The sequence below is a fragment of the Hypanus sabinus genome, chromosome 30, assembly GCF_030144855.1.
Source record: "Hypanus sabinus isolate sHypSab1 chromosome 30, sHypSab1.hap1, whole genome shotgun sequence".
NCBI lineage: Eukaryota > Metazoa > Chordata > Chondrichthyes > Myliobatiformes > Dasyatidae > Hypanus > Hypanus sabinus.
In genome coordinates, this window is record NC_082735.1 from 13204641 (window position 1) to 13220372 (window position 15732).

At 42.5% G+C, this 15732-nt stretch overlaps 1 protein-coding gene across 4 annotated transcripts in view; it reads left to right on the plus strand.

Annotated features, from left to right (window-relative positions):
* Positions 1–15732, plus strand: part of LOC132383416 (ephrin type-A receptor 7-like) — a 693221-nt gene that overhangs the window by 665956 nt on the left and 11533 nt on the right. For 3 of the 4 annotated variants that reach the window (XR_009508677.1, XM_059954340.1, XM_059954342.1), the window contains one exon: positions 7229–7396. Coding sequence is in view for 3 of the 4 variants with exons in the window: in XM_059954340.1 (XP_059810323.1) it covers positions 7229–7396 (168 nt within the window). In the remaining variant the exon portion in view is untranslated. The remainder of the gene's footprint in view (positions 1–7228; positions 7397–15732) is intronic. The other variant, XM_059954341.1, reaches the window with a different exon arrangement.

Sequence of the window (15732 nt, forward strand, 5' to 3'; positions counted from 1 at the left end):
CTGGAAGTCTAAAGCAATACAAGCAAATGCTGGAGCAACTCCTTAGGCCAGGCAGCACCGATGAAGGGTCTCGGCCCGAAATGTCGACTGTTTACTCTTTTCCACAGGTACTGCCTGGCCTGCTGAGTTCCTCCACAATTTTGCGTGTGTTGACTTGCAAGTGTAAAGTCTGCCTCAGAAGTGACAAAATGCCCATGGTGCCAATTGAAACTTATTTGGAAACATCATACTACCTCTTATTCAAAGTCATTTGTAGAAATATAAATCAGTCAACATGAAGGATACTGCTTTGAGTTTCTTAATCACTTGAGATCCTTCAATTGGCTCCAGATTTCAGGCAGTTTTAATTTAGCCTTGAATAACTAATCTGAGTGATGATTGTTTGTGAAGCAAAGAGTTCTGCTCTGGAGTTAAATTGGACAGTGTTCCCATTAGCTCATCATTAATGCAATTAAAATTGCAGTAATTACCATATCTTAGCAACTACAGAAGACATTCATTCAGCAGCACAATTAGTCAGTATTACTCCAATTTTGGGTGTGAGAAAGGCCGTGTATTTTGCTTATCCGCAGTGTAGTTCTGTGGATTTCTACCTTGGACTGCAGCTAAGTGCTAGGGGTGACTGATGGATTAAGTCACCCACAATCCACACTGAAAATTTGACAGAACATCAGACTGCCAAAGAGGAATATAAGTAGAGAGAATAGTCCATTCCCAGCAATGTTATCTCACATCTTGGACACCAGCTTTTTCAAGAGGATTAAATATGACCTAAGATCAGTCTGAAAAACACGTTAGGTCAGGAGTGCATTGTGACAGCCCAATGTTTTTACGGAGTTCAGTTGCAAGTTGATTGTTAACCATGGGTACTTGACGTTCACATGGTCTCTTGTCAGATATGTATTGGTGGTCCTCAATGCTTAATCAATGCTCATTCACAAAGGTTGTTAGATGATGTCAGTCAACATGCACCAAATCAACAGTGTCATCCAGATGGTGAAGTCTTGCTGTGCTCTTGGTCAAATCTCTGGTGAGAGGGGCTACAAGGATGAGTCTTGGAGAGATGCAGCATGTAAACTGGCCATTCAGCCCTTCAAGCCCACACTAGCCATCAATCATCTATTTTACATTAACCCTACATAAACCCATTCTACATTAACTCTACATTAAGCCATTTTACATAAATGTTACGATATTCCAATATTGGTTCAACCCCACTCAGATTTTATCACTCACTTACTATCACAAGGTGGCGTTGGTAGCGGACCCAAATGCAAGACACAGACACCGAAGTGCTAGGAATTGGACTATGTTTATAAAGAATGCTAGGGAAGCCAAGGAGCGAGGACAAAAGGACAACATGAATGTAGACATAGAGTGTCAAACCGGAAAACCTGGACGTGGAATTGGGACTTGAACTTGACAGGGAACTCAGGTCATGACTTGGATCTCAGGTCTAGACTTGGCTCTTGACTAGGACTTGGGCTTGGCTTGGACTTGACTCGGGCTCAGAGCCGGGACTCTTCTTGAACACAGGACACAGGGCCGGGACCCTTCTTGGATACAAAACACAAAGCCAAGCTTCTGGGTGTGGGTTCTGATGGAGACTCTGACGAGGATGGTCCAGCAAGGAAACACTGGACCCCAGAGCTATTAACGAGAATCCGGTGCCTCAATAAAGGCACCCAACGGAACAACAGAAACAAGGAATAGCTGGAATATGGAATCCACAGACCGGATTGTACCGGGTTTTCCGGTTGTACCGGAATGCAGACTTCACTGACCGGACCGTGACGCCTACACACTAGGAGCAATTTACAGTGGCCAATTTACATGCTAAAATGAATATCTATGGATTGTGGGAGGAAACCAGAGCACTCAGCAGAAAACCACATAGCCAAGGGGAGAATATGCAAACTCTACACTGACTGCATTCGAAATTAGGATTGAACATAGGTTTCTGAACTGCAAAGCAATACTTTAACTAGCTACACTTTATACCTATCGAATGGTGAAAGGCCTTGATAGAGAGGATGTGGAGAGGATGTTTCCCCTGATGGGAGAGTCTAAGACCAGAGGACACAGCCTCAGAATTAAGGGGCATCCTTTTAGAATGGAGATGAGGAGAAATTTCTTCAGCCAGAAAGTGGTGAATCTGTGAAATTCTTTGCCACAGGCAGCTGTGGAAGCCAAGTCTTTATATATATTTAAGGCAGAGATTGATAGATTCTTGATTGGTCAGGGCATGAGTTGATATGAGTTTCAGGCTGAGGAAAATTGGATCAGTCATCACGAAATGGCAGAACAGACTTGATGGGCCAAATGGCCTAATTCTGCTCCTATATCTTATGGTCTTATAGTCTTATACTGCTGTATGTTATTACAACAAAGTCATTATTCCTAGTGGTCAATTCAAGGTGTCCATTTTCTCCCTTGCAATTTCTGCCCCAGGTGCTCACGTCCAATAATAAATATTCGAGCCATATTGTGTTCTATCCCTCTCCCATGCCAATCAAAAACATTGCGGTCCTGAAAATGCTGCAGCTCACACAGAAGTTGCCAACGGGGTCACCCAGAGATGGCCACTTGCAACGATCTCTGTGCTTTCTTGGTGCTGGTATCAGCAGAGGGTTAATATGTGATGTTTTACGGAATGCTGGACTAGAAGTCTATTACTGTATTGATTGCAAAGTAACAAGTGATGTGCTTGTTCATGAATTTTTTTAGTATAATACCTGAGATTTTTTTTAAATTTACCCTTTGTAGGAAGTCTTAGTATCTCTTGCAGTTTTTAAGCCTTTCAAATTGTTGACTAACTCCAGGGGTACACTGATCAAATTGAGTCTACAGTGGAGAAATGTCCTGGAAGTCCTAATGTATATGGTGATGTTTATGTGCCCCTCAAGCCTTCTCCAGTGCTTCACCATCCAGATATATAAGTGTAATCCTTTCTTTCTCTTGTAAGTGACCTAGCTTCCTTTGAATTCTTCTGTCTAAACCCTGACAACTGCTCTGTTGAACAACGAGTTAAGTAATTCAGCTGCTCGTGGGATTTAACAGTGTTCTATTTATTATGGTTCCAAATTGAACACAAAAAAATGTTATTGAGTTATCATCTCTCTGATATCTGCAAGCTTGATTCTAAATCTCTGCATTTAGGTTTCTGGCAAGCTGAGGCACTCTCCTTTGAAAGGTTTTTGTACAATATTGCTTGCTGGTGTTTCTCATTATTCTGAGTTCTCTTCATTGCCACAATGATCTGCAGGACTGTTCAAAGCCTTAAGACAGAGTAGCAGAATTAGACCACTCCGCCCATTTATTCTGCTCTGCCATTACATCATGGTTGATCTATTACCCCTCTCAACTCCATTGTCCTGGCTTCTCCACAGAATCTTTAACACCATTACTAATCAAGAACCTATCACCCTCCGCTCTAAATATACCCAATGGCTTGGCCGCCACAACCGTTTGTGGTAATGAATTCCACAGATTCAGAATCCTCTGGCTAAAGATATTCATCCTCACTGTTCCCTCTGGTCCTAGACTCCTCTACTGCAGGAAACATCCTCTCTACATCCACCTCCATATCTAGGCCATTCTCTATTTGATTGATTTCAAAGAGATCCCCCCCCCCCCATTCTTCTAAATTCCAGTGAGTACAGACCCAGGGCCATTAAATTTCCCTCCTATGTTAACTCTTTCATTCCTGGGATCATTCTCATGAACTTCCTCTGGGTCCTCTCCAATGCTGGCACATCTTTTCTTAGATAAAGGGCCCAAGACTGCTTACCATATTCCAACAGCAGCTGAAACTCTTCTGCTGTCAAAGATAATTTGGATAACTGAGCCCAAATTACTCAATATTATTTAATTGCAAATGTGGAAGGGAATAATGGTCAACATTATCACATTTACTATCTGTGTCATGTTATCCTAAAGCAGAGCATTAATCCTCATGCCCATTTATCAAGGTGATCAACTTACTCCTGCCTTTAACAGTGTCCTCGTCTTCCCCTCATCCTTAAGGAATTGCGGCTGTAATGGGCTGGATTAATTAGACCCAACACGTTGAGTGTCTAGGTGATGTGGTAATAAGCCAACAAGCATAGAAATGTAGCTTAAGCCCAATTTATTATCGTAGAAACAGAAAGCACTAAATACTACATAGCAATTCAGAAAGATTTCAGGGCTCTCGATTTTTAGTCACCACATGATTGTGGTTGCTGTTGAGGGACTTTAAATTCCTACTCACTCGTGAAACCACCCTTGAGTCTTTGGCACCAATCATGATTTCCGGTCTATGCGACATCCAAGAAAACCAACAAGGTACTCCAATAGATACAAGTTTCACAAACATAAATCAAGCATGGGATAGTGAAACTCTTCGATGTTTTGACTCAACACAGCCTGTCTTTATTCAATTATTACCCACTCCAAGTTCCACTGGGAAGATGCAATGCAGCAGGTGTTTGAGGGTCAATCGCAAAGATGCAACTGGAGGTCTACATAGGCCAGTCCTCAGGAGATTGACTATTAGTGAACCAGTTGAGTGTTTGTGGCATTCAAGTCGAAGGAACTGCAGGAAGAACAACTGGCTCACACCTCTAGCAAACAGGTTAACTTCTGGCCTTGTCTGTGTGAAGTTTGCACCGTCCCCCTATGATTGTGTGGGTTTCTCCTGGTTCTCCGTTTTCCACCCACGTTCCAAATAGTGTGGATTGCCTCTAGTGTGCATGCTTTTGGCAGGAGAGTCAATGTAAAGTTCAGAAGCATGTTTGACAAAATTGCTGGGAATGGATTGATGGAATTACGTTAAAAGTAAGCTTTGACTCAATAGGCTGAATGCCCTGTGTCCTTAGGAAATATTTGAAATAGTTGCTGACATTTTGACAAAAACTTGATTAGGGAGTTTCCATTTGATTGTGGCGATTTTTCTTTTGTGCGATTCCCCTGATATCAGCATAAACAACTCAAAAGCTCATCAAATAGTAGGTGCTTATTGTCCTTAACAAAGCTTGATCTTTCAGGGTCTTTGCGGTAACTTTTGGGCTACATCAGAAGCTAGCTTGTTCATGGCATTATCTAAACACCTCAGAATGAATGATTCTCTTTTGGCATCTGCAGTTTGCACTCATTAAATTGAGGAGGCATTAAAGAAAAGGGAGTTTTTTGGTAAAGTCATTTAATTATTTTTTTAAATTGAACATTTTGTCTTGCAGTTGCTTAGAGCAGATGACTGCACCACATTCTAACCCAAAAATAGGTCAATTTTATTTGAATATATATTAAAATAGGATTTCTCACAGATGGTGGATTCCTGCTCTGGTATAAAATGCTTATCATTTTGCAATAATCCCATCTTGAACTGTGTTAATCAAACGTTAGCAAGCCATCACTTTTAATATATCATGAAATATTTCTTCTGAAGCAAATTTCTTCCAAATTACATTTTAGGATATTTCCCAATTGAGTGGATCAGTGCAGATTTTCTGTGTGACCGATGTACAAATGCAGAACACTTTTCAAAATGGGACTAGTTTTCAGTTGGAATCATCAAATCTATCCAAAGCAAAGAATCTATGTGTATATTTTTTAAATTTCCAGACTTTTGTAAGTTTAAAATTTAGGTATCATTTGAGGGATCTCTTTTTCTCTTTCTGACTTATTAAGAGAGATAATTACCAGCCCAGCAACATAATCACATAAAGCAAGCACGGGTTTCAGCCCTTATTTAGGCCAGTCCTGGGGTGGTAGATTCCCTCCGGAAGGTCGTTAGTGAACCAGTTGAGAGTTTGTGCCTTTCAAATTGAAGGCCCTATAGATCGAGCAACTGTCTCACATCCCCAGCAAACAAGTTCCCTTCTGACCTTGTCTGTGTGAAGTTTGCCTGTTTCTCCTGGTCCTCTGTTTTCCTCCCATGTTCTAACCAGTGTGGACTGTTTATTCCTCTCCATGGATTCTACCCGACCTGCTGAGTTCCTCCAGCATTTTGTGTGTTGCTCTGAATTTCTAGCATCTGCAGAATCTCATAACCACATTGTTGACTTAAAGTAGCAAACAGAATAGACAATAGACAGTAGGTGCAGGAGTAGGCCATTCAGCCCTACTAGCCAGCACCGCCATTCACTGTGATCATGGCTGATCATACACAATCAGTACCCCGTTCCTGCCCTCTCCCCATATCCCTTGACCCCGCTATCTGTAAGAGCTCTATCTAACTCTCTTGAATGCATCCAGAGACTTGGCCTCCACTGTCTTCTGGGGCAGAGCATTCCACATAGCCACCACTCTGTGGGTGAAAAAGTTTTTTCTCATCTCTGTTCTAAATGGCCTACCCCTTATTCTTAAACTGTGGCCTCTAGTTCTGGACTCACCCATCAGCGGGAACATGCTTCCTGCCTCCAGTGTGTCCAAACCCTTAATAATCTTATATGTCTCAATCAGATCCCCTCTCATCCTTTTAAATTCCAGTGTATACAAGCCCAGTCGCTCCAATCTTTCAACATATGACTGTCCCGCCATTCCAGGAATTAACCTTGTGAACCTACGCTGCACTCCCTCAATAGCAAGAATGTCCTTCCTCAAATTTGGAGACCAAAACTGCACACAATACTCCGGGTGTGGTCTCACCAGGGCCTGTACAGCTGCAGAAAGACCTCTTTACTCCTATACTCAATTCCTCTTGTTATAAAAGCCAGCATGCCATTAGCTTTCTTCACTGCCTGCTGTACCTGCATGCTTGCTTTCATTACTGGAAGATCTCAGCAAATTAGCCAGTATCTGTGGAGCGAATGGGCAGCCAATGGTTCAGGTTGACACTCTGCATCAGATCAGGGGTTGCCAACCTTTTCTGTGCCACAGAACCTGACCATTAACAAAGGGGTCAGTGGACCCCAGGTTGGGGACCTTTGATCTAGACCTACATTTTGAGGGAAGGGTGCGGCAAGGGCTGGCAAGTGGTAAGTTGAATCCAGGTGAGGAGGCAGATGGAAGGGGTAAGAGTGAAAATAGCCACAGAGGCCAGGAGATCATAAGTGGAGGCAAAATAGGGCAGTAGATGATGGAATATGACAAACCAGAGCCGACAAGCAACACTGCTGGGAATGGATGGCTTACAAATGGCAGAACATATTGCACTATCCTGTTTGCGAAGTACAGGGACCACTGAAAAACTGTCCTCTCTATTACAGGGATTTGTTGTTGATCTCACCTCTTCTATTTTGACCAGCAGACCTCAAAACCTGCATATTCCTCTCATGGACCAGAACTTTGCTACATTCCCGTGCTTTGACTCGGTGGGAGAGTGGCTGGAAGCCATTGAGATGAGCAGGTATAAAGACAACTTCACCGCTGCAGGATACTGTTACCTGGAGTCCGTCGCAAGAATGACAGTGCAGTAAGTAACTCTGCCAGCCACCTGTGTATTTCCTCATTGGTGGGAGTGTGGAAGTGTATAGTGTGACTCAACCTGTGCAACACATCCCTTGTACTTGAAGCTTATTTGTTAATTTATATGCCCAGAATACTTTTCAATCTATATTGGATCTTATGCGGACTTCATTCTTCGAATCAAATCTGACTTCTCCACTCCGTGGTTTGAAGCTGTAAGCATAAAACTTAACACACTACCGCACTGCACAGGACCTTCAGTCCATGGCGTTATGCTGACCTTTTTATCTACTCTCAGGTCAATTTAACCTTCCCTCCTACATAGCCTTCCATATTTCTACCATCCTTGGGCCTATTTAAAAGTTTGGGAGTTTGCCTGTTAGCTGAACACTTTCAGGAACATCTTTAGTGATTGTAGTGTCATTAAGATATTCAAAATACACTTGCTATCAAAGCATGTACAACTTTACAGGCAGCCACAAAGCAAAAGTTCAAAGGTTCATTTGTTATTAAAGTATAGAACTCTGGAATTGTTCTTTTCGCCTCAAAACCCAAGAAGGAAAAGAACAGCAGCACGATTATCAATCCCCAAATCCCTCCTCCCCACACAAAGAAAACAAACAAAATGGAACATCCCACAAATACCCTCCCCCGCACATAAAAATCAGAAAAATCAAACAAAAAGCAGAGAATATAAAAAGACAATGTCTGAAAAAAAAATGTCAATAGTCCAAGCACATATCCAAAATGCAGAAATACTGAATAGCATTGTCCAGGCACAGCAGCAGGCCTATCCCTCTCCATAGCAGAGTGATCCCACCAGCAATCAAAAGGCAGTCTCCCCTCTCCATAGCAGAGTGATCCCACCAGCGATAAAAAGGCAGTCTCCCCTCTCTGTAGCAGAGTGATCCCACCAGTGATCAAAAGGCAGTCTCCCCTCTCTGTAGCAGAGCGATCCCACCAGCGATAAAAAGGCAGTCTCCCCTCTCTGTAGCAGAGCGATCCCACCAGCCATCAAAAGGCATTCTTCCCTCTCTGTAGCAGAGCGATCCCACCAGCCATCAAAAGGCATTCTTCCCTCTCTGTAGCAGAGCAATCCCACCAGCGATCAAAAGGCATTCTTCCCTCTCTGTAGCAGAGCGATCCCACCAGCGATATAAAGGCAGTCTCCCCTCTCTGTAGCAGAGTGATCCCACCAGCCATCAAAAGGCATTCTTCCCTCTCTGTAGCAGAGTGATCCCACCAGCCATCAAAAGGCATACTTCCCTCTCTGTAGCAGAGTGATCCCACCAGCAATCAAAAGGCAGTCTCCCCTCTCCATAGCAGAGTGATCCCACCAGCGATAAAAAGGCAGTCTCCCCTCTCTGTAGCAGAGTGATCCCACCAGTGATCAAAAGGCAGTCTCCCCTCTCTGTAGCAGAGCGATCCCACCAGCCATCAAAAGGCATTCTTCCCTCTCTGTAGCAGAGTGATCCCACCAGTGATCAAAAGGCAGTCTCCCCTCTCTGTAGCAGAGTGATCCCACCAGCCATCAAAAGGCATTCTTCCCTCTTTGTAGCAGAGCGATCCCACCAGCAATCAAAAGACAGCCTCCCCTCTCCGTAGCAGAGCGATCCCACCAGCAATCAAAAGGCAGTCTCCCCTCTCCAAAGCAGAGCGATCCCACCAGCGATATAAAGGCAGCCTCCCCTCTCCGTAGCAGAGCGATCCCACCAGCAATCAAAAGGCAGTCTCCCCTCTCCAAAGCAGAGCGATCCCACCAGCGATATAAAGGCAGTCTCCCCTGTCCGTAGCAGAGTGGTCCCCCAGCAATCAAAAGGCAGTCTCCCCTCTCTGTAGCAGAGCGATCCCACCAGCGATATAAAGGCAGTCTCCCCTCTCCGTAGCAGAGCGATCCCACCAGCAATCAAAAGGCAGTCTCCCCTCTCCAAAGCAGAGCGATCCCACCAGCGATCATTAAGCAGGCAACTGGCGCTTACCTTCCACATTCACCTCGAGGTCTCAATCTCCCTCAACTGTTTAATCGATGAACAGTTTAATCAGTGAAATAAGGTTGAACATGGGCTTGCAGTCTTCCCTTCATGAGATTAACACACACTGCCTGTCTCCTGAAATCCTCAAGAAGATCGCAGAATGCTGGAAACAATCTCCAAACTGCAAAATCACAGGCTTCAACCGTTCCAGAGTCACATTCAAGTTGAAAAACAAACGTAAAAGACATAAAAGAAGTGAAATATATGTTCTATCCAAAAGATGTCAACCGAAGGAGCATTGGACACAGGTGCCATCTTGACCAGAAGTCCTTGACTAAAGAAACCCAATAGAACACATTACAGAAAGACCGTCAAACACCCAGTGTGCAGAGAAAAAAAAACAAATAGTGTAAACAATAAAAGTAAGCAAATATCATTCAGAACTGAAGTTCACAAAAGTGAGTTTACAGCCACAAAAACCCAGTCACAGCCACTCCAAGAGCCTTTTAGTTGCAGGCCGCAGCCTCAGTTCAGGGCATAGATGAGTAATCCGCAAGCTGCCCGTCTCTCTACTGAGAGCTCTAAGTGAAGACATTATTTAGAAATGTCGGTCTTGCCAACCCAATCAGCCTGCACACCCAATTTCACCCATGTGATCAATTAACCTACTTCCCTGTACGTCTTTGGAATGTGAGAGCAAACCAGGGGTCATGCAGTCATGGGGAGAATGTACAAACTCTTTACAGACAGCAGCAGAACGTACCTGGTTACTGGTGCTGTAATAGAGTTACACTAACTCATATGATACCAAGACAACCCCTGGTGATTGTCACCCGATATACTCTCTGTACATCTACCTGCTCTCCAATTTGAGAATGACATAATGTAAGCACTACATACTTGCAGGCCAGCATAGCACAGAGAGACTGCAGGTTCACCAGATCTGTTGAGTAGTTCGTCCTAACCCCACCTCAGCTAAATGCCCACTTCTACACACAGTGATGAAGGGTCTCGGCCTGAAATGTCGACAGTGCTTCTTCCTATAGATGCTGCCTGGCCTGCTGCGTTCCACCAGCGTTTTGTGTGTGTTGCTTGAATTTCCAGCATCTGCAGATCTCCTCGTGTGAGATTTTAATTTGTGTTACCAGTCTCTTATTCAGTTAGCTTTTCTGACCTACAGTATGTACGCTACCTGGTGCATGACTCTGAAGGCTTTGACTGCTCTTCACATCACCATACTATGACATTTTCATTCAGATTTTTGAGGACAGCACACCTGTCGGTTCATTGTACTATAAAACCACTGTAAGATACAGGAACAGAATTAGGCCATGTGATCCATTGGGACTGATCCACCATTTCATCATGGTTGATCCAATTTTCCTCTCAGCCTCAATCACCTGCCCCCTCCCCATATCCCTTCATGCCCTGACCAATCAAGAACCTATCAACCTCTGCCTTAAATATACACAAAGACTTGGCCTCCACCACTGCCTGTGGCAAATACTTCCACAGATTCACCACTCTCTGGCTAAAGAAATTCCTCATCTCTGTTCTAAAAGGAAATCCCTGAGCTCTGAGGCTGTGTTGTCTGGTGTTAGAACCTCGCACCACAGGAAACATCCTTTCAACCTCCGCTCTGCCAAGGCCTTTTACCATTCAATAGGTTTCAAATAGGTCAGCTCTCATTGTTCCAAATTCCGATGAATACAGGTCCAGAGCCATTAAGCGTGTTTCATATGACAAGCCATTCAATCTTGGAATCATTTGTGTGAAACTCCTTTGAACCCACTCCAGTTTCAGCACATCCTTTCCAGGACAAAGGGCCCAAAGCTGCTTAAAATACTCCAAGTGAGGCCTCACCAGTGCTTTTATAAAGTCTCAATATTATGTCCTGCTTTTATATTCTAGTCCTCTTGAAATGAATGCTAATGTCACACTTGTGTTCCTCACCACAGACTCCACCTTCAAATTAACCTTTGGGGAAACCTGCACAAGGACTCCGAAATCCCATTGTGCCTCAGTTTTTTTTGTATTTCCTCTCCATTTAGAAAATAGTCAACCCTTTCATTTTTCTACCTAAGTGCATGTCCATACACTTCCCTACACTCTATAGCATATGGCACTTCCCTTAACTTGTTTAAATCCTTTTGTAATCTCTCTACTTCCTCAAAACTACTTAACCCTCCGCCTATCTTCATACCACCTGTAAACTTTGCAACAATGCCAACAATTCCATCATCCAAATAATTGACAGATATCGTAAAAAGAATCGGTCCCAACACAGACACCTGTGGAACAACACAAGTCACCGGCAGCCAAACAGAAAAGGCTCCATTTATTCCCACTCTTTTCTTCCTGCCAATCAGCCACAGCTTTATCAGCTCTAGAATCTTTCCTGTAACACGATGGGCTTGCAGCTTGTTAAGCAGCCTCATATGTGGCACCTTTTCAAAGGCTTTCAAGAACACAACATCAATCGACTCTCCTTTGTCTATCCTGCTTGTTATTTCTTCAAAGAATTACAACAGCTTTGTCAGGCAAGATTTTCCCTTGAGGAAACCATGTTGACTACAGACTATTTTATAAAATCCATTCAAGCAACCTGAGACCTCATGCTTAATAATCTTCCCATCCACTGAGCTCAGACTAACAGGACTATAGTCTCCTTTCTTCTGTCTCTCGCTCTTCTTGAAGAGTGAACTGACATTTGTAAATTTCCTGTGTTCCAGAACCATTCCAGAATTTAGTGATTTCTTTGAAAGCTCATTACTAATGCTGCCACAATCTCTTCAGCAACCTCTTTCAGGACCCTAGGTTGTACACCATCTGGTCCAGGTTACTTATCTACCTTCAGATCTTGCAGTTTCCCAAGAATCTTCTCTCTAGAAATGTTAACTTCTCACACTTCATGACCCCTGACACTTTGAACCTCCACCATACTGTTGGTGTCTTCCTCAGTGAGGCTAGGTGCAAAATACTCATTCAGAGCATTCACCATTTCCTTGTTTCCCATTACTACCTCTCCAGTATTGTTTTCCAGCGATCCGATGTCCACTCTTGCCTCTCTTTTACACTTTAGGTGTCTGAAGAAACTTTTGGTGTCCTCTTTAATGTTATTTGCTACTTTACTTTCATATTTCATCTTCACCACTTAATGACATTTTTAGTTGCCTTCTGTAGGTTTTTAGAAGCTTCCCAATCCTCTAAATTCCCACTAATATTTGATTTATAATATGCTCTCTCTTTAGCATTTATGTTGGCTTTGACTTCCCTTGTTAGCCACAGTTGTGTCATTTTTTTCCTTTAGATTACATCTTCCTCTTTGGTATGTATATATTCTGTAGCTTTTGAATTGTTTCCAAACATTCCAGTCATTACTGTTCTACCATCATCCCTGCCAGTGTTCTTTTGCTTTCAATTCTGGCCATCTCCTCTCCCATGCCACTGTAATTTCCTTTACTCCACTTAATACTGATACACCTGACATTAACTTCACCTTCTCATATTTCAGGGAGAATTCAAGCGCATTACTTTCCCCTTAGGGTCTTTTTACCTTAAACTCTCTAATTAATTCAAATTCCTTACACAACATCTGATCCAGAAAAGTTGATCCCTTAGTGGGTTCAACCATGAGCTGTTCTAAAAAGCCATTTTGTAGTTTTTTAAAAAATTCTTCCTCTTAATATTCAGCACTAATCTGATTTTCCCAATCTACCAACAAATTGAAAACCCCCATAACTACTGTAACATTGCCCTTTTGGCATGCATTTTCTATCTCCCATTGTAATTTGTAGATCTCATCCTTACTACTGTTTCAACTCCCATCAGGCTCCTTATGATCTTACAGTTACTTAGCCCTATCCACAATGATTCAGCACCCTCTAACCCCTTGTCACCTCTTTCTAATGATTTAATTTCATTTTTTACCAACATAGCAAAGCCCACCAGCCCTTTGGCTTCCTGTCCTTTTGATACAATCTGTATCATTGGACTTCAAGCTCCCAGCTTAAATCTTCTTTCAGCCACGGTTCAGTGAGGCCTGCAACTTTATACAAGCCTTTCTATAACTGTGCTAGAAGTTCATCTACTTTATACTGTACACTGTGTGCATTTGGATATGACACCTTCAGTCCTGTCAGTATTCGCCCTTTTTGGTTTTGTCTGCCTTTTACATTGCAATTTATCCTGTCGACTGCAATTCTGCCCTGTCAACAGCCTCTACTCACTACATGTTGCTTCTGTTTGTAAACCAGCTCCCTCATCTTCAGCATTATCATGGCAGTTCCCACTCCCCTGCCAAATTAGTTTAAATACTGTACTCCCGAACAGCTCTAGCCAACCCGAGGAGAGGCAAGGATATTGGTTGCTGCTTACTTATAGGAAATCAGGTTCAAAAATAGTCTAGCATTTTCTCTACATAATGTCAAACTGGAAAATCTTAACATATTACTCCAGTGTTATCAACAAAACAACCATAATATCACATTCAAAATATAATCTTAGTTCAAGCTAGTTTCATAATTTTATTTATAGCTAGTGATACCTTGGTGGTACAGTGCTATTTCAAGCTATAATTTGAACAGGCGTTATTTTGTAGTGTTCTAGCACACAATTTGGATATTTTTACTGCTAAATAGCATGCAAATATTCTTTGATTATTGAAACCTCATTGTAATATGAATCACCACTGAGAGGTGTGAATGTTCTGTGTGTGAAGTATGCAAATTTTTAGTTGTAATGCACATGAACCTTGCCTCACTAGAGTCTAGATCAGGCAAGGGCAAACTACGGCCTGCGGGCCATATGCGGCCCGCAGAACTTGATGAAATTATATTAATAAACCTTGTTCACATTTTTTCCCCGCAATTCTGGCGTTTTCCCAATAGATGACGCACTCTATATACATTGACCTTTGTTGAGGTGCAGCATATTACTCCACATTTGCGCTTTACTCTTTGTTCGGCTCGACCTATTTGTGTGAACATTAGTTCAGCGTCATGAACATCAACAAAGCCAGCCACAGATCCAAGTTAACTGACCACCACCTCAGATCCATCCTGAGAATTGCCACAACAAAACTAAATCCACACTTTGATGCGCTGGCTAAAAAGGGAGACCAACAACACTGTTCCCACTGAAATTAAAAATAAATTTCTTCGTTGTGTTATGTAAAAAATGCATTTGAAAATATTTTTTTCAATAAGACTTACATGTTACATGTCATTTCTGTTAAGTGATGGACATGAGTAGTGCGCAGGTGCATGTACGTTCTCAAAATAAAAAATGCACACCAGATCAAATAACACGCTCCGCATACTGGCACGCTGTCACTGTTCTGTCCTTGTGCTGGTCGTTATTGAGTTTTGGCACAGGGGACAATTGAATAAGAAGGAGCAGGACAAGTAGACCTGCATCTCCTACCGTTTTTGAAATAAAGACAGTCAGGAGGAGAGTGATGATGATAATATCTTGAAGGATAACAGAATTTTCAGTGCTTTAAAACAATAACTGTTACTATTAAAAAAAACTGTATTTTATTCGTTTAATTTTCAGTGTTTTAAAAGTCATTTCAATAAATAGCTATATACCATGGGACTTCAAAGACAGATATTTTGTTGTAATACATTTGTTCATTTTCAATTGAAATTAAAGCACATGTTTTCTACATATCCCATGATATTTTATTTTCTCTTATGAGGTGTATTACCAAAACACTCCGTCCATCTGCTCCTGGTCCGGCCCTCCTGTCAAATTTTAGAACCCTTTGGGGCCCACAAGTCAAAAAGTTTGCCCACACCTGCTCTAGATCTCCTACATTTAGTGATGTTCTGAAAACTTACTAAGATTTATTAACTCATAGTTATGAAGAATTCATATAAAAAGCTGAGATTTGAATGCAGGTAAAAGGTAATTGTTCATTGTTAAAATAAATTCTATGGTTTAGCAAATTGTTACTTAGAAAATAAGACACTTATTTTATTAAGAGTCTCATTCGTAACGTTATTAGAAAAGTCGAAGTACCCTCTGTGGTGTACAGTATCTTATAGCCAAAGAATGCCTTCCCTGACCAACTGAATTAGGATATAGTGCTTGTGGAGAAACCCATCTAACTTGCAGGAAAGGGCCTTGTCGAACTGAGCTGCTTGGTGTGGTACTCGCCCGACCTGTAACCCCAGAGATGGAATGCAAGGAAGCAGCAAAGCCAAAGGAGGACGTGACCTTGATTGCCACCAACAATAAGGCTGGCTGCCCCAGCCAGGCATCTAACAGATGGCACAGGTCTGTGCTTGGCTTCCTGAAGCCCACAGGGGCCAGGTCTCAACAGTCGTAGGCAGACTAATGCCAAAACCCGCAGGCATGGCTGCTG